Raw genomic sequence first — 23,399 nt, 5'->3', positions numbered from 1 at the left:
AAAGGCACCAAGTTTATGCAAGCATTTAAAATTAAAACCTCTAATTAGCATACAAAGATTGTTGACAAAAGTATAGCTCATTCATTAGTAACCAATATCACAACCACTTCTCTAATTTTTTTAATCTTTTCCCCCCTATTTTACCTTTTGTGCCATAACATTTGAATTTGAAGAAACTCAATAACTTTACACCACAAGAATGGACATAGGAGTCTTGATTTTGGCATGTACAATCTTTACATGGATCTTCCTTCACCGATGGAACCAACGATCCAAAAAAGGCCCAAAAACTTGGCCCCTTGTTGGAGCCGCTATCGAGCAACTAATGAACTACGACCGAATGCACGATTGGCTGGTCAACTATCTATCAAAGTCAACCACTGTTGTGGTCCCAATGCCCTTCACCACTTATACTTACATAGCCGATCCGGCTAATGTAGAGCATGTTCTTAAAACTAACTTTGCAAACTACCCAAAGGTCTAATTGCATTTACTTTCAACGCTTTTTTTTTTTTTTTTTTTTTTTTTTTTTTTTTTTACTGTTACGGTGTTATCACACACGATGGAAATTGAGTACTGTTTTTGTATATTCCTTTAACTACAATTCTATTGGGATTCTTTTTTGTTTATGATATAGGCATAAAGTTTTATGTTTTTCTTTTTCGGGTTTTGTAGGGCGAAGTGTATCATTCGTATATGGAGGTTTTGCTTGGAAATGGAATCTTCAATTCCGATGGAGAGAATTGGCGAAAACAAAGAAAAACCGCAAGTTTTGAGTTTGCTTCTAAAAACTTAAGGGATTTTAGCACGGTGGTCTTCCGAGAGTATAGCCTCAAGCTCTCTTCAATTCTAAGCCATGCAACTTTTCATACCCAACAACTAGACATTCAAGTAAGCTTTCTACGGTTATTTTAAAAGATAGGGATATGATGACAATTACGCCTTTTCCACATACAAATAACCAAAGTCAAGTCCATGTTCCCACCTTGGTCTACGTTTTTAGGTGTAACAAAACATTTCATCTTTTGTCCAATTAACATCAGCTTTTCCTTTTCCCCTGTCACAACAGTCTATTGCATGCCAAATACAGTCATATTTTGTACAACAAATAGGGCCTCAACAAGCAAATCTCATTGGTTATGCGCTGAAACTCATGTTTTTTTGTAGGAATTATTGATGAGGATGACTTTGGACTCGATATGTAAGGTGGGATTTGGAGTAGAGATTGGTACATTGGCTCCTAACTTACCCGAAAACAAATTTGCCAAAGCATTTGATGCTGCAAACATTATAGTCACTCTTCGGTTCATTGATCCACTATGGAAAATCAAAAAGTTTCTAAGAGTAGGTTCGGAAGCCGTTCTTGACCAAAGCATAAAAACGATCGATGACTTTACATATTCAGTCATCCATAAAAGAAAATCCGAAATAGAAGAAGCTCAAGAATGTCCTAATAACCATAAGGTAATGTGAGTGTTACGTATTAATAAGGTGATATATATAATCATATAGGTAACTAAATTTGACCTTATTTCATACATTTATCAGATGAAGCATGATATATTATCAAGATTTATCGAGTTAGGAAAAGACCCTGAAAACAACATCAATGACAAGAGTTTGAGAGACGTTGTATTAAACTTTGTGATTGCGGGACGTGACACCACAGCAACAACTCTTTCGTGGGCCATTTACATGATCATGACTCACGATCATGTTGCAGAAAAACTGTATACAGAACTTAAAGCATTTGAACAAGAATGTGCGAAAGAAGAACAAGTGTGTTTGGATCCTTGTGACGACACACAAGATCTTAAATCTTTTGACTTGAGAACAAAGCAATTTGCAGAACTTATGAGTTATGATTCGCTTGGAAAGTTGTACTATTTGCATGCTGTCATCACAGAAACGCTTCGGTTGTATCCTGCTGTACCTCAGGTAAGTTGCTTAAATTTAATTTATTTGAAACAAGAGAAAGTACACTTTGATGAACTTAGTAAATGTTTTATAATTATTTTTTTGAAAAGGACCCAAAAGGAATCTTGAATGATGATATTTTACCTGATGGAACGAAAGTAAAAGCAGGAGGTATGGTGACATATGTACCTTATTCGATGGGACGAATGGAGTACAATTGGGGCCCAGATGCAAATCAATTTAAGCCCGAAAGATGGCTTAAAGATGGGTTTTTCCAAAACGCATCTCCTTTCAAATTCACTGCATTTCAGGTGACCAAAAAAAAAAAGATATATACAATTTTTTGTTTAATGAAAATAATTTTTTTTTTAACTAAAATGACAGGCTGGCCCAAGAATATGCCTTGGAAAAGACTCGGCCTACCTACAAATGAAAATGGCGCTTGCAATTTTGTGTCGATTTTTCAAGTTCGAATTGGTGAAAGGACATGTGGTGGATTACAGAATGATGACAATTCTGTCAATGGCAAATGGATTAAAGATTACAGTTTCAAAGCGTTCGTAAAATACTTTCCAATTTCGTTAAAATATATATAGATTATGTTGTATGAATTATGATCTTCAATCATATTTGGATTATTACACTACGATAGTAATTCTCCCTTCATGTTTCTATAATCTTCTATTTCTTCATGTACCATTGATGTCACACGAACATGAAATCCAGGATATGGTTCGTACCCAAAAAAGTTATGGAGTGCCTGAGTTAGGAGAAAAAAAATTGTATGATCAAATTTTAGCTTAATTTTAGTTTTTGATGAATTATATGTTGAAAATAGAAGTTGATTACCTCAAATAAAACAAAGAATGGGGCCATTAAGAAGGCTTGTAAAATGTTGTCTAGAAGGGCTGGTGCTCTTCTCTGTGAATTTTTTTTATTAGAAATTATATGCAATTTATGAAACAAACCATTATATATTCTTTTTTGTTTTATAAACAAATAAAAAGAATTTTGTGAATTATAATTAATTTTGTGAACCGGAAAAAAATTATGAAAGGGAACCTGCTAACCTCAAATGCACCATGTCCTACAAATTGAGCAATCCAAGAAACCAATTGCACAACAAGAACAACCTATCAATTAGGGCAAAATTCACATTATCTGTAAATCCCAAATCAAATTCATCGGAAATATTTAACTTTGATTGATAAATCATCAATATAAGCAAAACCCATATCAATTGCATGTTAAAAGAGACGATAAAACTTACCTTCCATGCGAGTTGAAACCCTAGGAGACTTGCAAGAACACTACTTGCAATCCAACAAAAGAGACAGAGTAAAGCAGCCAACGAACCAGCTTTATAATCAAAGCAGACATAGAACATAGCGTAGATTAAAGTCAGCAAAAACCCAAAGTTAAAAATTAGAATAACATTATTCCCAAATAAAGAAAAATCGACGTGAGGGAGATCAAAAGGAAGTGGTATGAAATTGAAGAGAAGAACAACAGTGAAAAAGATTGGCCAAACAAATATCATATGGATTGCTATGTTAATTGGGTTGCTGTGATAAGCCCCATAGAAAGCAAAGTGTTTCTCAAGAAGAAGCCCCATTTCCTAATTTTGCAAAAGGTGTGATTTGAGGGAAGCACAGAAACGATCAAACGAAATCAGTGGGAGTTTTGAGTTAACAAAGGTTTTTTTTTTTTTTTTTTTTTTTTTTTCTCGCTTCAACGCTAGCCTTGAGGAAAGGGAAGACCGTTTTGCGGTTGGGTGACAGTGTGACTGTTGGATGTGTTTATCTAAGGAGATCCGTTATACCCACCACATACCACATATGTGGTGGGTGTCAAATCAGCACCACATTCTTCTACCATTAACATGGGATATCTATCACTAACTTACCACTTCATCTCATTTTTTTATTTAAATTTAATTCAAAAATACATTAAAACACAATAACATATTTTTTTTAATTAAATTTAATTCAAAAACACAATAAAACATATTTTTTTATTAAACTAGTTTTTTATTTAATAAAACAAGATTACATTAATTTAAAACAAACAATATTTAAAAAAAACATAAAAAACCTTAAAAATACAACCACAAACAACTTAAAACTACTTTTTAAACCTTATTCTCACTAAATTTTGTGCACTCTCTTAATATTCGCCAAGCTTCAACGTGTTTAAACGGTGTGTGTTTCGTGTCTTCATATTGGTTCATGGCCACAGCAAACGGGTCGCCTTCGTGTACGTTATTTATAACAAAGTTATAAATACCATTGAACTTAACGCATTTAACTCTCATATCACGATACTTCGAACATAATTCATCCTTTTAGGAGCCATTGGTTTTGGAATAATGTAAAAGAAGTGTGTGATTTTATGAGAAACGAAAGAAGAAATTGTGTGAATATGTTTAATAGAAAGTGTGGTCTTTAATAGCCGTTGCAGCATTGAACCAATAGAAATGTCCGTTTGATTTCGTCGTCGGGAGCACGGACGAGCACGACCACGCCCGACCATGGAACATCGGGGTGGTGTGCACGAGAATCTCTCGTGGCCAACTAGACCACGATTGGCTTCGTGGTGTGTATACCACAAGGTCTAAGAATCAAAACTGCAGACACCTAAAGTAATAAATAAATAGGCTTGGTTTATTTTTATGAGGAGTTTAGGTACGTTAATGTCTAAAATTTATAAAGTTTTTTTATTTTTATATTTTGAGTTTACAATTTTATTATAAAAAAATAAAAAAATAAAAAAAACTTAACTATGAAATCAAATTTACATAAAGAAAACCTTATGTCTATAAATATTTTATGTTTTTACTCTAAGTATATTATCTAAATCTGACATGAAAGTTTGTTAATTTTTATTGGTTTTGTCTCTGGAAACTTGTTATTACAGTTAATAATGAAAAAAATGAATTTTTTTGGCAAACTTTGGGCATTAACCAAAAAAAAAAAATATACGCACAAAACCAATAAAATTTGACAAACTTAAGGACTTTCATATCAAAAGCATAGCTTATATGATCATAAAATAATAATAATTTTTCAAAAATAAAAAAAGTTATCATATTTGCGAAGATGGATTTGTGAGTTCATGAATGTGAGTTCAATAGTCCCCGTATAAAGAAATGTATTTTCATATTGTTGTTTGATCCATTTCGTGAATTGTATTTGAAATCTTTCAAAACATCATCGATTACGTACCATTGTGAAGTCTTTTTTCAAGCTAAATGTTATATGATATTGAGATGTTCTTCTTAACCCAAGTGGTTGGAGGTTTAAATCCCATTTGGAATAGTGATATAATTTATAATTAGATTGAAATGTCATTTAAACTTATAATACACTTATTATACATTTTACTATATGATAACTTGTGTTTAACGTTCTTTAGGGGATAATTTATTGCAGAATTTTTATTTGAAAATGATATGGTATTTGTTAGAAGTAAACTAGTGCAAAATGTTTGATGATTGGACATGAATACAATGAAATAGCAAAGTAAGTTGCTATATTTGGACAAAGAGATAAAGTACGATGTTATTGTCTAAAATAGTTGAATAAACAAGCATATGAACGAGGCATCCTTCGTATTGGGAATTAACACATGGAAACCATGAAGAAAACATTTCCCAAGCATGAGGTTAAGCATAGATTTCATAAAGACCGGTTAAAATAGAAAATGTTTGTGTGTGATTTTGTTGGTGTTGGTAGATTCCCAAAAAAAAAATAGTAGAAATCATATCTGAAAATAGAAGTAAAATCACGGTGAAAAACGTCTAATCTCGAGAAATGAAAAAAATCAAATCTGGCATGACACGTGCATTATGTTTTCACCCATTCTCTCATGATTAATAGTATAATACGAAGCATCCAAGCACCGATGACACAGTGCTTCATCTTATGCTTTGGGAGGCCTGCATATATTTTCAAGCATTTTAACTTAGTTTTAGGTTGCATTAATTTTTAAATAGTCTCCATTTTAGTTTACCTTTAGGGCTTGAAATTTTTCAAAAAAAAAAAAACAATCCAAAAAGATTTTCTTTTAAACTTATTTTTCTTTTATTCCTTAACTATTAATCCATCGTGAGATAGTTAAGTCTTTATGATGCGATACAGATACATGAATTAGATTATTTAAAGTTGAACATCCATTTATTTTTTAGAAGATGTTTGAATTTGTCTCTCTTTTGTTGGAATAGAAGGAGTTGGAATCAAAATTTTAGGTATAGAATTAGTTTACTAAAATTAAAAGGTTTTTTTTTTATGTTTTTGGTTGTTAAACCGGTTTCAAAAATTAAATAAAAATAAACAATTTTTGTATTGAAATACCGTGGGAATGAGGTTTCCAGTTGAACAAATTTTAATACAAAATCGTACATCTTTTGTCTTATAATTTCGGATTCTACCAATTATTATTTTGAGGATAATGTATGAAGTTCGAGACTTTCTAATGACAAGAAAGAGATAGTTTATAAGTACAAACATATGGATTTGAATCATTGTTTTCCTAAATCTATAATCACTACAAAAAATATGTCATTTAGTGCATACAAAAAGTGTCACTAAAAACACAATATAATGCCACTAAAAGCTTCTATGAGAATCTGCGGCACACATAATAAGTGCCACTAGAAACGCTCCCACTAAAACCCTTTAGTGACACTTTTTGTTTTTGTTGCTGCAGTTTTTAGGCTTTTAGTGACACTTTTATTTGTCACAATACAAAACAGTGTTTTGTGGCACATATTTTGTCCCATTAAAAGCTCATGTGATTCAAGAATTCATGTTACTTTTAGTGACACATTTTAAGATTTAGTGGCACTCTTTTATTTGCCACAATCATGGTTGCAGAAATCGGGATTAATTGGCGATTAATCGTGGATTAATCGTTTGACATTCTCCAACCGTCGAGGATTAGGGCATTAATCGGAAATTTAGGATTAATCGGGTTTGGCGGGATTAATCGGTCAACAAAAGTCAACAAAAGTCAACAAAAGTCAAAAAAAGTAAAAAAAAAAGTCAAAAAATGTGAAAAAAAATTTTTAAAAATTCAAAAAACCAACTTTTTTTTTACTCCAAAATTTTCAAATTTTCAAAATTTCGAATATTATACCAAAATGTTTATATTTTCGTATTTCCAATTTTCCAAATTACAATTTTATTATTTTCTAATATTTAATGATGTTTTTAACTTTGTTGTTTGTTTTGATTCTTTCTTCCTCGGGGACAATGAAATGATTAATCTTAGGGATATTTTGTTAGCTTGCAGTTCATGCATATTTTTATCATGTTTTATTTAACATTTAGCATAGTTTAATACACGTGATCATAGCATTATCATGCATTGCACGACATCTTTGTATTGTACATTGTTTTTTTAAAAACAATAACAAAACAGACGGAATCTGAAAGCTTGGACTTGAAGATACTCGATGAAAATTTGGATAAAAAGCTTAGATTATTGAAAGAATGAGAAAGAAAAAGGAAAATAAGCTTTGAAGAAGAAACAATGATTGAAAAAAAGTGCAGAACATATGGTCATGCAAAAGCACAAAACAATCTATTATGAATTGCATGACCATGAAAAAATTACACTAAGTTCGCATGTGGTCATGCAAAAGCACAAAACAATCTATTATGAATTGCATGACCATGAAAAAATTACACTAAGTTCGTATGGTCATGCAAACAGTTTTTCATCACCATATTTTTAGTACAAATCATTTTTTTTCAAATGAAATTTAGTTCTTAAACCCTAAAAGCTATATATTTTACGGGATAGACGTTCTATAAGCCTAAGAACTTCATTTTATAATCATTGTAAGTCAATTTGATGGCATTTTTTTTAATTTTATTGTAACAGTAATTTTTTTCTTCGAACAACCGAACAATTGTAATAGTGATTTAGTCTTCATATGTGGGCAAGTCATATCGATTCAAACAATAGGGTTTTTGTGTGAAACTTTGGTTTGATCTATTATATGAAACGATCAATGTAAGATTACTTTTGAATGTTTTGTTTATATGAAATCTTGTGTTTAACTGTTGAGTATGAATCCACAGAAATGTTGAGTGTGAATCCACAGAAAAGCTGGTCAAAAATGGCAAGAACAATGTGAAGTTGTGAAGCCACAATTGTTGAATGAAGACCCAGTTGTGTTTTTTTGACTACTTCTGATTTCCATCTCTATATAAGAGATTATTCTGTATTTGTAAAACTTGTATCTAGTGTAACACAGAAAGAGTGCAGATTAGCACCAAGAAATGTAAATTCCTAGTTACCGGTGGACGTAGGTCAGAGAAGGACCGAACCACGTTAAATCCCTCATGTTCATCCTTGTGTTCTTGTTTTTCGTGAGCTGTGTGTGTGTTTAGAGTCGTGTGTTAAGTGTCTCGATCCTAACAAGTGGTATCAAAGCCTTGGTTTAGCTCCAGAGGGTGATTTTCTGTTTTTTGATCGAAATTTTTTTTCGTCAAAAACGATTTTGGTGTATACCGTTGGAAAGGTCTCGTTCCGAAGATTCCGAAAATATTTTTTTCTGAATTTTTTGACCACCGGAAGACGTCATATAAACAAGATTGGTGTATACCGTTGGAAAGGCACTGTAGCAGATTTGAAAATTTGCAATTTGGCCCCTGAATTTCCAAAAAATTGCAAGATAGGTCATTGTTCTTTCAGAAAATGGCAGAAAGCAGTAAGCTTCAGATTGAGAAGTTTGATGGGAAAGATTTTGGTTGGTGGAAGATGCAAATTGAAGATTTGCTCGTACAGAAAGACTTGGACGCAGTTTTAGGTGAAAAACCGGAGGCGATCACACAAGCAAACTGGGAGACTTTGGATAAGAAGGCCAAGGCATTTATTAGACTGACGTTGTCAAAGGATGTTGCCTTCAATATTTTGAAGGAGACCTCGGCAAAGGGAATCATGGAGGCATTGTCTAATATGTACGAGAAGCCGTCGGCAGCAAATAAAGTCTTCCTGATTCGGGAACTAGTCAACACGAGGATGAGGGAAGGAAGTTCAGTTACAGTACACATCAACAATTTGAACTCGATTTTATCCAGACTTGGGTCAGTGGGAATAAAATTTGAGGACGAAGTTCAAGCTTTACTACTGTTATCATCATTACCTGACAGTTGGTCCGGAACAGTTACAGCCGTTACTAGTTCCGCAGGATCGAAAGAGCTCACTTTTGAGGGAATTCGGGATTTAATTCTAGGCGAAGACGTCAGACGAAGAAATTCCGCGGAATCATCAAGTGAACAATTGAATGCGGTCAGAGGTAGAAGAAATAACAGAGGTAGTGGGAGCGGGAACAGGAGAAGGAGTCAGTCGAGGACTCGAAATGATGTAACTTGTTGGAACTGGAAAGAGGTTTGACATTTCAGGAATCAATGTCCAAAAGACAAGAAAGAAGTTAACGTTGCAGTAGACCATTCAGATGATGATGTTTTGATCTATAGTGTGGAGAGCAATGTGGATTCCTGGGTTATGGATTCGGGTGCTTCATTTCACGCTACCCACAGCCGTGAAGCACTGCGGAATCTGAAAGAAGGGGATTTTGGTAAGGTAATACTGGCGAACGATGAGGTTCTTGATGTGACGAGCATAGGTGACTTAGATCTGAAGACTCCAGTCGGTCCATGGACTTTGAAGGATGTCCGGGTAATTCCAAGTCTGAAGAAACAGTTGATTTCTGTTGGGCAGTTGGATGAACAGGGACACGAGGTTAAGTTCAGGAATGGGCAGTGGAAGGTTGTCAAAAGAAATCTTGTGATAGCTCGTGGACATAAGAGGGGTTCATTATATATGGTCAGTTTACCGTCTGAGGGAGTAACCGTCCCAGTTCAGAAGAAAAACAAAATCCGGTTCATAGAGTCTCGTGGACAGAAGAAGGTTTGCTTTGCAGATGGCGAACCCAGAGTCACAGGTCAGATTCAGGTTGAACGTGTTTGGAACGGTTCAGAAAAACCAGTCAAGGGCATTCATAGCAGTGAGAGCATGGGCTTTGTTTCAGCTAGAATACCCAGAACACAGTGGGTTAAGAGAACCAGTATTCCATCTGTAAAAGTCTCTCCAGATTATCTGCTTCACATGGAGAGTGTCGTTTGTTCTCAGGATGTTCCAGGATCGGGCAGTTCATTTCAGTGGGAGCCGATGGAGACAGAGAACAGGTCGGTGGCAGACTTAGCCATGACTGATGCGTTGGAGCTAACGAAAGCTTCAACTGGCCTTCAGGTTAATTGAAGAGAAGGCCAGGGTAACTAGGAAGGAGTTAAGATCAAATACAGATGCACAGTTGAAGCACAGGTGAAGATTGTTCCGTGGCTTCAAGTGGGAGATTGTTGAGTATGAATCCACAGAAATGTTGAGTGTGAATCCACAGAAATGTTGAGTGTGAATCCACAGAAAAGCTGGTCAAAAATGGCAGGAACAATGTGAAGTTGTGAAGCCACAATTGTTGAATGAAGACCCAGTTGTGTTTTTTTTACTACTTCTGATTTCCATCTCTATATAAGAGATTATTCTGTATTTGTAAAACTTGTATCTAGTGTAACACAGAAAGAGTGCAGATTAGCACCAAGAAATGTAAATTCCTAGTTACCGGTGGACGTAGGTCAGAGAAGGACCGAACCACGTTAAATCCCTCATGTTCATCCTTGTGTTCTTGTTTTTCGTGAGCTGTGTGTGTGTTTAGAGTCGTGTGTTAAGTGTCTCGATCCTAACATTAACTTCATATTTAACTCAGATATATATTAGATTCTTAATAAATCTGATTAAGTTATTAGTTTTTAATAAAGTTCATTTAGATTTAGAACCCGTTATAATTCTAAGTTTTATTATGGAACAAATAATGGTATTGTTTTGTTTATGATTTTGATACCATTATAGATTCATATAGTATTGTTACAACATTCCAAACTTCATGAATTATCGCATGAATTATCGACTATAATTGGAATTTCCATCAACATCAATGTAACATGCACATTATGTTTAGAACAATTAAAATTTAGAGAAGCATATTAGGTTTAATCAACGAACAATAATTAGTTAAATCACATAAATAGAAGCGTTATCGGGTGGTGCTTGATAATTAATGACGTACAAATCATTTTAAAAAATCATTGCACCATATTCGTTAATGATCATAAGTTGAATCATAGTTAAGAATGAACCTAATGTTTGGAATGTGTTTTTATTTCTGATTTTTCTTAATTTCCTTTCATGTTAGTAATACAACCCCCACCCCTTATTGTTTTTTCTTTACATGTTTTATTCATACTTATGCTTGAATATTTTAGCATAGCTTGTTAACTTCGAATCCATATGGACACGACCTACTTTTGATGTAACAATTCATTTTATAGTACTAAGAGATCAACATCTATTATATTATTTGTTGTTCCCTACAAAAATCAATTGATACGAGCAATAAAGTCATTTTAAGTCGGTCTGATATTAAACTGCAAACAAAACCAAACCATAGACAATCCGAATGAAAAAAAAGATGGGGATAAAACATGAAAATTACCCCAAACCATATAGATAACTTGTGTAGTTTACTCTCAGTCCTTTTATATGGAAAAAATCTACAATAAAACCTTATTATACCAGCATTTTATGCACACAAAAAAAAATGATTTTAAAACCAATTAAATAAACATTTTTACAGCTTAGAGCTAATTGAAAAATTGGGTGATACATTGTTATATACGGTCCATACATGCTAGTTGGTTTGATACTTTAATGCCTCAGCATATATATTTTATCTATTTTTTATTTTATAAATAACTAAGTATACTAATACGACTAAAAAATAAGGTTATTATTAGAATAATAATTAGAATATATTTTGGGTGACTTTTAGTCCAATCTTTTAATCTGTTTCACTGTTAATTAAAATTTTGAATAATAATAATATACCTTTAATTAAAAAATAAAATAAACTAAATTAGTCCATCGTCAAATCATCAAATAAATCAAAATTATTGCGGTCTAGTTTGATTAACTTTCTACAAAAGTATTCTTGTTTTTTTCCCTTTCATATTCGATATTGAAAATAAATGAGCCATCAAAATCTCACACCCTTTATTAGATGAAAAAGGCAAAAAGCAAGTATTTGTGAACAACAGATTATGGGCTAAATACGTCATATTCTGATATTCACAATTTGATGCATCATACATTTATACTTTTATATGTCTATATATCCTTTGTAGTTTTAAAAAGTAAGTATAATAAATGTTATCAGCAGGACCATAAAATCACATTTAAATCGGGTGTTTTCAATCGTTATTTTTAATAATTTATAAACCTTACAACATCTTTTAAATGAACCCAACTTACAAGCAAGTTACATTAATAATTGTAATCACCAGCTATCACAAACTTTAGTTTCATTTTAGTTTCTATATATGCATTTTGTGAAATAATCAATCAAATATATTCTTCTAATTTTCCTAATTAACTGTTTTTGTCTTTCTTTGCCAAGCACAACTGTGAACAGTCTTTAACTATTTTTAGCATATGGAAGTTTACAACATGATAACCGGTGGTTAATATATCTCCCAACTCAAGTATCGATAAACCAAATTAAAGATCAAAAACTTACTATTAACTTAAGGAATGATGTTATTGTGTTAAAATGAAAAAAAATATATATCTATATAGCATCATTAATAACACAAAATACAAATTCTGTTCATGAGACAAAACATATAAAAAAGGGAAAAGAGACTTACCATAAAAACCACTTCATAGATGATATCCCCCAACTCTCTGCAATATCAATCTTGAATACTGCTCATCATTGTTCTAGCATGTGAGAACATGATAGATATGTAGCCTAGGACAACTTGCCGACGTTATGCTTTCTTTCTTATCCTATGTACGTATACATGAAAATACAGAAACAGGCTAAATAGTTTATGCCAAACAACCGGAGCTTATGAATCTTTAATAAACTTTACGATTAATTGGTGATATATAAATTTTCAAATGCGTGCCCTCGTGACCTTTTGAGTATGATTTTTTTGGGGGGTTTTAAGAAATAGAAAAAGAACTCAAAGATGGATAAACAAAGACCTAAGAATATCTCCGGCAAGTCATCCTTGGCTGCACTACACATAACTTGTCTCCACATGCAAGAACTTGGATGAATTTATCTCCCCTGAGACCTAAACAAGAAAAGGATCAAATGTGGGAACTTTTTTCGGATTGTGGAAAGAGGATGAAGAAGATAGTGATGAAGATGAAGATTAAGAATCAATGTTTAATCTTTTTTCCAATTATGGAAATAGGATGCGTTGGAAAGAAGAGTCGGTTGTGGGACTTGATTTCTATATATGGAAATGGTCTTTTCATTTGGACATTTTTGGGTGTATGAAAAAATGCCTTGGAGAGAAGGGTCTTCATAGGAACATATGGATGTTGCGTACATAGAAGAGGGTATGATGAGATGGTGATCGTGATGGTGATGGTGATATGGAATATATGGATGGGGGTATGGCATAGCATGTTATGTGTCCCATGTTTATTTTGCAAGTTGAAGGTCTCTTTATGGTCTCCCTCATCTACTTGATGGGATTGCTTCAATCTTTTTTTTTAAATCTTATCTCCTGTTTAAAAAAAAAGGAATAACATGATTTGTGAGTGCTTGTTTTTTTTTTTAAAGAACAAAATTGGTATATTTTTGTAGAGTATTTTTGTTAAAAAGGATTGATTTTGGAAACCTTTATAAAAATAGGTTGGTTTTAAAATTATTTGTAAAAATGAGTTGTTTTCTACGGGTTCCACAAGATAACCAACGGTAGTTTCATAATGTTTCATTTGACCCCTATGGTTTATAATTTAAGTCCTCTAACTTATAATTTGAGTCTTCTAACTTATACAAATATGTTATTTACAATTTTTATTTTGTAAAGTTTTTTTTTTTTTTACCTCTATTACGTATACGATATAATTTGTTTATTAAACATATACAATCTAAATTTATGTAATATTTTAAAGGGAGTTTTTCAAAAAATTCCTTACATTTTAATATCATATTCAATTAAATCCTAATATTTTTTTTATTAGCAATTAAACCAAAAAATGGTAAGTGTTTACATATTTGGATTTTACCCGGTCCAACAACTTATGAGGCCTTTTTTTAAATGTAATCAAAATTTAAGGTTTTTTTTTTAAATAATTGTTTTTCTATTTTTTTTAATATTATCTTATTCTTTTAGTATATTCTTTCGTTTTGACGAATTGTATTATCTTAATTTAATATTATGATATTCTCTTTATCTAAAATATAATATCCATTATAAAAATAATTTTTTTCTAAAATAATTGTTTATTATAATTTTCTTAGAAATGATATCATTCACAGTTGTTTAGATCGGGATCATATATACGATCATACAATCCTACGATCAGGTAGACCCAATAATTTGATACACGACACAAGTTTTCGTGTATGGTTTTAGAAGTTTTTGTTTTTTATCTATTCATTTCGACACAAGTTCTAAATTTATGTTTCGTGTCTTACACATGTAAAAGATGAATTTACTTGTTTAAACACATATAAGATACGAATTAAATTTGTTTAACATGCGACACATGTAGACATGTGACACATATACAAACATATACACACTTATATACACGAATTAAATACATGTTTTCCTAGATTAAAAAATAGTATTATAGAATGCATGTATAAATTCGTGTAAATTAGTGTTTTCGTGTAACACGGTTAAACACGTGTATATTTGTGTTGTGTCACGTATCACTCAGATTAATTACCCGTCGTGTTCGTGTTTCATACCCAAAACAAGTTTTATAATTTGTGTCGTGTTCATGTTATACAACTTTATGTCGTGTAAATACATGTGTGACACATATATTTGTTTGACAAATGAGCTATTTGTGTCGAGTTCCTGACAACCTTGATATTTTTTGTTTAACAAATATATTTTTTTCTAAAATTAAATTTTTTTTATAACTTTAAGATTATTGTTTTTAATTTAAAAAAATATATGTAACATAATATTATATGAGAAATAAAATAAAATAATAATAAGATAATACTTTTTGTCACATAAAAAATATTACATTAATATTATAATAAAATAATAAATTTAAATTAAAAAGTTAAATACATAAATTATTAAAAGAAAACCTTTAACTTTTTATTTTATGAAAGAACCCTATTTTTAATATACAAATTTATATATGAAGTACAATAAAAATCAAAAAATAACTTTTCTAAAATAAAAGATGTAAAAAAATAATATATAAATTATGAAGGTTAAAATAAAAAATAGAAGAACCGAATGTAAAATATTAACATACAACCATTGTTTTTCTATTAGGGCCACCTAAAAGTAAACCAGTTTTTACAAACCAATTTAAAATCAATCCATTTTTGTAAAGTGTCTTTAAATTCAACCCATTTTTACAAAGAAAAAAAAAAAGTTTTAATGAACATAAATTAGATAAGTCACCAGTATATGATAAATAAATTATAAAATTCTAGAATATAAAAACTCAAAAGCTTTATGGTCGATGGAATCGAACAACTTAAACTTTGGTATGTCTTAGGTACCGTTGGTACGTAGGGGAACACTATTTCGTGAAGGCTAGATACAGTTAATTTTGAACGAGTTGTGATTCCTTTAACCTGACCAACCCTTCAAAGCTTCTTTATTGTCTAGTTGTACCTTGTGTTTTTATACTTGAACCAATGTGGGTTGAAACTTGAAAAGGCTCCATTTCCAAATGTTTAGGTTTGTGAGGGTTGGAATTGAGAGAAGATAAAAATACTATGTGGCGTGGGACGGATGAACACCCTCTACCTTTATAATGTGCCTCCGTGATGGAGTTTAAAAGTTGAGGTGGATAATTTAATAAAGTAGGTTAAAGGTTTAAATCAATGTTTTAAAACCCGGGTTTTTAGTTGATCCAGTGTGATGACCGGTTTACGGGTCAACCGGTTCAATCGGTTGAACCGCCGGGTCAACCCGGTTTATGGTCTTTTTCTACTTTTATATATTTTTAGTTTCCTGCATAATGCATAAACATATAAAACCAATAATTTGATGTCCACACAGTTTAAACATTGAAAAACATTAAAGAAACTGCAAACGGCTCGTTGTTTTGGCGTTTGCTACTTGTATCCAACTATGCAAACCCTATTAAAACGGGTCAATCCGGTTTTAACCGGTTCAACATAAGCGGTCGAACCGCGGTTTAGGGGAAACCCGGCCGGTTCGATCCGGTCCGTATTTTTACAAAAAACCGTTCTCAATTGACCCGCCTTCTACCTCGGGTCACGGTCCAACCGGTTGAACCGGTCGGGTTTTAAAACATTGGTTTAAATATTATATGCCCAAAGTATTGCTATTGATTTGTGATTTACCCACATAACGGGTCATTGGACGGGTTTAGTATTGACTGATGGGTCGATCGGCCAGATGATGTGGTTTACTCTTTTTAGAAAAAACTTATAGTGATCAAAAAAGATATTAATGCATACATCCCCCAATAGGAGACATATATATATATATATATATATATATATATATATATATATATATATATATTTATTATTGTATGCTAACTATCTATTGTGTGGATGTAGGACTGATTGTGGACCAATCATTTTAGTTATTTCAAAAAAATTATTAATAAATATTATTGAATTAAAGATAATTGAAAAATACAATATAATTTATTGTAAGGGCATTTTAGTAAATTAAGCTAGATTTAAAAAAGGAAAATTACATATGTTAAGGGATCATATATTCTATTAATTTTAAAATCTGATTTTATTGATGATAATTCTTTTAATTTAGACATTCTAACAAAATATGTTTATGAGTATATTAAAAAATAACAATATTCTTGAACCATAAAATAATAAATATTCTGAGAGAATATATATTGATTGAAAGAACTTTCTGAAAAATAACAAATTAGCAGATACAAAATTTCATCACATTCTTAAAAAAATAAAAATAAAAATAAAACCTTATATACTATTCTATAACAATAGAACACTCTCTTATAACAAAAAAACACAGTGTGTGGATTATTCTATTTGAATATTCTACCAGAATATAGTATTACATATATCTTATTGTTCTATTGTCGATTATTCTGCAGAATATAACGATGAATGGTGTATTCTTTTTGGAAGATCGATGATCATTGTTCATCTTCATCCCATACACCATCATCCAGCCTTGAGGTCCTTGATCATCATGTTCCTTCAAGTGTTCTGTGAGAATAACTGAAAATCAAATTATGTAGAATAAAATTTTGTGAGAATGATTTAATATGACAAATAATAAAACAAAATGTAGTAATTTTGATAGAATATACTGATATAAAAAATACCAATGTTACATTATTGCATAATAGTCCATATTAGAAGCTTTAACAAATTCATATTATTTAAGAATGCTGGTTTTCTAAACCTTACTTACAATTTTACCAGAATCGTTTAAAAAAAACAGTTAATCACACAAAAACATCCAACTCAAAAAGGATTTTTGAATTTAGAAAGCAATTCTTACATACATAATGTTATTCTCTTAGAATATACAAAGTGAAAAAAAATAGTAGAAATCTTATGAAAAAGTAGTCTCATCTGTAAACAACATACCTTGAAAGAATTACCGACACGAGAACCATAGATCAGAAAAGTTTACTTGGGAGCAGGTGCAATCAATCTTTGTTTCTTTCCAGCTCTTCGATTGTGGATTCAAGGGTTTCTTGTGGGATGAGCATTTCGTAGAGCGCTTGGTCTACATGATCAAAGAGAGCCATTACATATAATCCTTCATAACCGTCTTTCATGTCATAGAATTTCCTGCATATTATTTGTTATACATTAAGAACACACCAAAGAATTGAAGTTCAACAAACAAAATTCGATTCATAATCACATAACAAAACACATTAGAGTGTATAGCTTAAAAATGGTTGAAATATTTGATTCAAACATTTTAACAAACAGTTGGCCGACAAAATCAGATACCTTATCAATCTGAACAGAGAGAAACGTAGATGGCGATTGCATCAGTGGAGGCGCTGGGAATTTCTTGAGAAAACTAGGGTTACAGACCTTCCATGGAGAATTCATGGCATGGTAGACTTTAGTTCATCAGTGTTTAGGGGGAAGGAGGAGCAATGAGCAAGGTAGGGCTTTAGTGGTGATCAATCAAAAGTGGTAGGCAATCGATCATAAATAATTGCCTAATATAAAAGGATTTGATTGGCATAGGAATCAAATTAATTAAATTAAAAATAATAATTAAATTGTAATATTACCAAATTACCCTTTTAAAATTATTGGTCCACATTGATTCGTATATCCACACAATAGATAGTTAAAACACATGAACCTAGTTCTCTATCTCTCTCTCTCTCTCTCTCTCTCTCTCTATATATATATATATATATATATATATATATATATATATATATATATATAGAGAGAGAGAGAGAGAGAGTTTTCTACAGTAAAGTCTCATTATTTTGGGAAATTTTTTGATAAAGTCCTAATTTTTGTTAACAGAAAAGTTTGGATGATTTAACATTTTGAATAGAAAAGCTCAAGTAACTAACTAATTTATTCAATTTAGCCTTTTTGACTTGTTCAACAGGTCATGAGACCAAATCATTAATTTTCCAAAAACAATAAGACTTATCTGCATATTTTCTCAAAATTTGTATGGTAACACTCGGTTTGAAAGTACTCGGTTGTGGCTTCGGAGGCCAAGGGTATAGGCGCGATGTGATGATTCGATCTTTTATGGGTCTCAGGTTTTATTCGGAAGGTTTTTAGGCTTGGGGTTGTAGCTAGGAGCGTAGGGCTTCTCGCCACCTTTTCGTGGATATAAAGTTCGTCGGAAACAGACTTAGAACGAAGAAGTTATAACACTTTGAAGTTATTGGCAATATTGGTCCCTAATGGAGAAAAGTGGCAAGAAGATACCATGCATGCAAGGTGGTAGGCGCGAAAGTACGCCCAGCGTAGAGGAGTAAAATGGACGCGGGTGGTTTGTAAGTATGTTGGGCGTACATAGAGGTACGCGAGGCGTACTCCATTCAGACTAAAACCTTAAATTTTAGGGTATGCCACTATAAAAGGAATAATATGCCTCAATGGTCAGCCTCCATTTCACCCTTAGATAGCCACCATGAAACCCTAATCCTTCCTTGAGTGTTCTTGGAACTTAGAAGGCCATTAGAGAGAATTTTGGTGTTGTGGATCCATTTTCCAAGCAAGTGAAGAGCAAAGCAAGGTGGTGGTTCAAAGGAGAAGTTGTAGATCCGAGATTGTTGCTTCATTTCAGACCATCTTGAGGTATAAAGTCTTGAACTTGCCTCTTGAATGCTTAGATATATCATTTTGAGGTTTTGAACCTTTTTGGTCCCAAGGATGGAGCTTTATGGTTCAAATCCGATTCCTAGTCTTAGAGTTGCCACTCTCAGTGCTAAATGAGTCCCTAAGACAGAAAGTTGTCATCTTTAAGTTCTTAATGGGTTCATGCAAGAGTTAAGACCATTTTCATGGAAGTTGATTACCATTTTTGGAGTTTGAGCTTATGTGAGACATGCAAAGTCACCAAGTCCGTGACTTTATGGATTTAGACGTTAAGAGGAACTCAGATCTGTGATTTGGACTATTGACAAGAAGCATTAAGTGCTTAATAGCAAAAAGAGCTTAACAGGGGAGTACGCTAGGCGTACAAGCTGGTACGCGCAGTGTATAGGTCACGAGCCCAGTACGCCCTGCGTACAGCTGAGTACGCCCCGCGTACTCAGTTAGAGTGGTTCTTGAGTTAGTGGGCCTCGGTTTGGGCCATTCTTTGGACTTGGCTACTTTGGGCCTTAATGGGCCATATGGAATCAAACATTTAGACTAGAGAAGCATTAGTGGGCGTTTGGCTAAGGCCCATGTGAAGGGATTGGGCCCAATTGGAAATTGGGCCATACATTGGGCCTTGTAAGGATGTTTATCTTTTGGGCTAAGGGTTGAGTAGAGTCCATATTTGGACAAGTATATGTGAGGGGTAGAATGGTCTTTTACCCCAGTGAGGACTTATGATTAATTTATGAGAATCCCGAACTTAATTAGATTATGTGATGACTAGCAGCTCGAGGAGTTGAAGGATCAGCAGGCCGGGAAATTGCTAGTTAGCAGCCAGTGGATTATCCGAGGGACTTCAGCAGTGCGAGGTGAGTTTCCCTTTGTGTGAACGGGTCTAGGGCACCAATGTCGGCTCGTATATGTACGCATGTGTGATTATATGGTTCCGGACTTCGGTCCGATGCCGGGGAAAGCCCGAGGAATGTTTGTATGCTTGATGTCTTTGTGATTCTTGCATGTGCTTGTTTTGTATGTTTCCGGACTTCGATCCGATGCCGAGGCAAGCCCGAGGAATGTTTCCGGATTTCGGTCTGATGTCGGGCGGAGCCCGAGGAATGTTTATATGTATGTTTCCGGACTACGGTCCGATGTCGGGCAGTTCCTGAGGAAGGTATGCATGTTTAGTTATACTTGTTGTCTTTGTGATACTCGTATATGCCTGGTAGGGAGGTGGGTATGGGCGGGGTCCCGTATTTCATCACTAGCTAAGTGTGGACGAAGTTCCATATCTCATCATAGCAGAGTAGGGGCGAGGCCCAAGATAGGCGAGGCCTTAGGATTGGAGCATATAGTACTGTGTATGATTCTTTATGTGCTAGTATGATTATATGATATTGTTGTATGTGTATACTGGGCGGGGCCCAGAGACAGGCGGGTCCTGGAAGAAACAGATCTGTATACTGAGCGGGGCTCGATGCCAGGTGGAGCCTGATGCCGGACATGATCCGATGTCGGGCGGGGCCCGATGTAGGTGCGGGGGCCCAGTATATGTGATTATATGTATGGTATGTGGTAGGTTGGGGAACTCACTAAGCTTCGTGCTTACGGTTTTCAGTTTTGGTTTCAGGTATTTCCAGTTGCAGAGAGAAGAGCTCAGGATGACTGCATTGCACACACCAAGATGTTTTAGCCTGGGATGTTTACTCTGATGTTTTGATACTCTGATAATAATGTTTTGAGATATTTTGACTACGCTTTGATGAAATGATTTTGATTACTATGGTTTTATTTAATGACTTAAAACGAAATTTTTGGTCATGATTTTTGGGATGTTTCAAGTTAGTATCAGAGCCTTGGTTTGAGGGATTTGGGCACACTCTCGGGTGTGTCTGAACTCAAACTGAGGACTTGGTATAAAATTTTTAAAAGAAAACCATTTTTACAAAAAGAGATTTTGAAAAGAGAAAAGGGTGTGGTGCATGCAATCAGCCGAGCTCAAGTAAGTTCTCCCAAATTACCCATACAAGTTTATGTTATGATATGATTATGAGAACTGCATGGTAGATTAGGGCTAAGGATATAGGAATGATGCCTTCTATGCCTGTTATATGTGTATGAGAACTGGATGCTAGTTTAGGGCTAAGGATCTAGGAAGGATGCATTATATGCCTGTTGTATGAGCCTATTGAATTGTATGCTAGTACTGATTAGTCAGTAATATGATGGCCTGAGTAGGATATGCTTGATTATGGATACTCAATGCTCGAATGATGCTTGCTTTGTGCTTTTAGGAGTTCTAGTTATCTTTAACTAACTAGTAAACGAATATGTTAAGTTACGTATTATGAGGACTAAAAATTTTAGAAGGTTAGGTTTAGCTCTATTTCGCAGCTCTCGTTTGAGTCTAACCGTTGTAGGGAGAGACCTCTCATTCGAAGAATTATCTGGTCTTAGTGATATGTAATGGTATTTGCGAGCTAGTTAGGGAGAGACAGCAGGGACTTCTTATGCAGCTGATGGCGGAGAGTGGGTCAGGGATTAGCCTAGGGAAAGCCTAGGATGAGATTAGTGATGGGAGCAGTAGTAGTGAAAGGGACTTGGTGGAGTCAAGGAAATTCTTGAGGAAAGTAGGGATAGATGTGGAAGGTAGTATGGGCCCGTACTACTGAAAGCAGAGGATCCGTACTCGAATCAAGAAGGGCTGAGATAAAACCAGGAAACTTGTAGTGTGTGTGTGTGTGATCCCTCAGTAGTGATGAGTATTCTGATGGTTGTTATGATATGTTGCAGCATGGTAACGCTACGTACTAGACCAGTTGGCAGTTCTGGAGCCGATGAGGGATCAGGTTCGGGCTCAGGAGCCGAGCAATTTGATTACCAGATGAGAGAGTTTATTTCAGCTGAGATTACGCGCAGTATTTTGGACCAGACTCCTGTGATCTTCTGTACGGTCAAGGAGGGCATTTTGGAGATTATGGATGAGAGGTTGGGTGCGTTTCGCACCGAGATGGGGGCCATGATGGGGGCGCGCACATTGACGTTCAGGGAGTTCAGAGCTTGTGGAGCTCCAGACTATCATAGGGCTAAGGACCCCATTGCTAGCAGCCGGTGGTTGGCAGATGTCGCCAACGCCTTTCGTTCTAGCCGGTGTCCCGAGGGGGACAAGGTCCAACTCGCCTCCTATATTTTGAAGGACAGAGCACGTAACTGGTGGGAGGAGGTTGGACATGCTATTATGGATGATGCCGTATTGGACGCGTTGACATGGAGTGACTTCTCGGCCAGGTTCAGGGCCGAGTTTGCACCAATGATTGAGGTTCAGCAACTGGAATGGGAGTTCCAGGACCTACATCAGACTACTGAGACGGTGGCAGAGATCACCGCTAAGTTCAGGGAGAGGGCCCTTCTTGTTCCGCAGTATGTGGCGGACGAGGAGATGAAGAAGGCTCGGTACCACGAGATGCTGAGGAGCGACATCAGACAGTTTGTGAGTCGGTCCAGCTGTAACACGCTGGAGGATATGATCGCTCGAGCCAGAGAGAGGGAGATCGACTTGGAGGCGGAGAGGAAGAGAAAGCCAAACGAGGTTCAGACATCCACGAGATCGGGAAAGAGGCCCAAGACATCAGATTCTAGATCGAGGGGTCATCAGGACCGTAGCCGTTGTGGCAAGTGCGGCAGGACACACGAGGGTGCGTGTAGGAGTGGTAGTGGTGGTGATTCTAGCTGCTTCAAGTGCAGACGGATTGGCCATTATAGCACGGATTGTACTGCTACCACCACCCAGGGATCAGACCTGATTTACTTTCAATGCAGTCAACGGGACCACAAGAAGGCCCAATGTCCGAGTTTGACAGTGGTGGGACATGTGTTGGTGTTGGGTTTTATGTACTCTAACATTCCTATGGTGCACATACAACCCTAATGCTTTGGATCTAAGTTTTCTCTAATTATACATGCAACATTGATATCCAAAGCATGAAGCCTAAACTAGCATACAAAATTTGATACATGAATCATAATACTAGTTAGAAGATTACCTTTTTATGTAGCTAGTAAGACTTTGGCCTTGTGAGAACTTAGCACC

The 23,399-nt window shown here is 34.5% G+C and overlaps 2 protein-coding genes across 3 annotated transcripts; one reads left to right on the top strand and one right to left on the bottom strand.

Annotated features, from left to right (window-relative positions):
• Positions 1 to 199: 199 nt before the first annotated feature.
• Positions 200 to 2,481, top strand: CYP704B1 (cytochrome P450, family 704, subfamily B, polypeptide 1). Its single transcript, XM_079088050.1, has 6 exons — positions 200 to 478; positions 676 to 891; positions 1,168 to 1,464; positions 1,549 to 1,938; positions 2,028 to 2,228; positions 2,302 to 2,481. The coding sequence occupies exons 1-6, from the start codon at positions 200 to 202 to the stop codon at positions 2,479 to 2,481; spliced, it is 1,563 nt and encodes a 520-aa protein (XP_078944176.1).
• Positions 1,611 to 3,874, bottom strand: LOC145169505 (2-hydroxy-palmitic acid dioxygenase mpo1-like). Of its 2 annotated transcripts, XR_013742539.1 has the most exons (6): positions 3,188 to 3,874; positions 2,988 to 3,050; positions 2,767 to 2,838; positions 2,560 to 2,677; positions 2,341 to 2,433; positions 1,611 to 2,217 (listed from the first exon to the last, which is right to left on the bottom strand). XR_013742539.1 is itself a non-coding variant. In XM_079088049.1 (4 exons), exons 1-4 carry the CDS (start codon positions 3,530 to 3,532, stop codon positions 2,561 to 2,563), a joined length of 597 nt encoding a protein of 198 aa, XP_078944175.1. In that variant the 5' UTR covers positions 3,533 to 3,873; the 3' UTR covers positions 2,475 to 2,560. The 2 variants fall into 2 exon arrangements, 1 of the variants encoding a protein (XP_078944175.1); XM_079088049.1 differs by lacking the exons at positions 1,611 to 2,217; positions 2,341 to 2,433 and having other exon boundaries at positions 2,475 to 2,677; positions 3,188 to 3,873.
• Positions 3,875 to 23,399: the final 19,525 nt, after the last annotated feature.

The sequence above is a fragment of the Lactuca virosa genome, chromosome 4 (genome assembly GCF_052849685.1).
Source record: "Lactuca virosa cultivar CGN04683 chromosome 4, Lactuca_virosa_CGN04683_v6, whole genome shotgun sequence".
NCBI classification, from domain to species: Eukaryota; Viridiplantae; Streptophyta; class Magnoliopsida; order Asterales; family Asteraceae; genus Lactuca; species Lactuca virosa.
This window is presented reverse-complemented; position numbering and strand designations above follow the sequence as displayed.

What these genes read in the sequence shown, in the direction of transcription:
- CYP704B1 (XM_079088050.1), top strand. Translation starts at nt 200, where the DNA reads ATGGACATAGGAGTCTTGATTTTGGCATGTACAATCTTTACATGGATC. An exon ending in AATGTCCTAATAACCATAAG is followed by an intron (nt 1,465 to 1,548) that starts GTAATGTGAGTG and finishes TACATTTATCAG; the next exon opens with ATGAAGCATGATATATTATC. An exon ending in TCAAATTCACTGCATTTCAG is followed by an intron (nt 2,229 to 2,301) that starts GTGACCAAAAAA and finishes CTAAAATGACAG; the next exon opens with GCTGGCCCAAGAATATGCCT.
- LOC145169505 (XM_079088049.1), bottom strand. Translation starts at nt 3,532, where the DNA reads ATGGGGCTTCTTCTTGAGAAACACTTTGCTTTCTATGGGGCTTATCAC. An exon ending in GGTTTCAACTCGCATGGAAG is followed by an intron (nt 3,051 to 3,187) that starts GTAAGTTTTATC and finishes CCTAATTGATAG; the next exon opens with GTTGTTCTTGTTGTGCAATT. An exon ending in CATTCTTTGTTTTATTTGAG is followed by an intron (nt 2,678 to 2,766) that starts GTAATCAACTTC and finishes CTCCTAACTCAG; the next exon opens with GCACTCCATAACTTTTTTGG.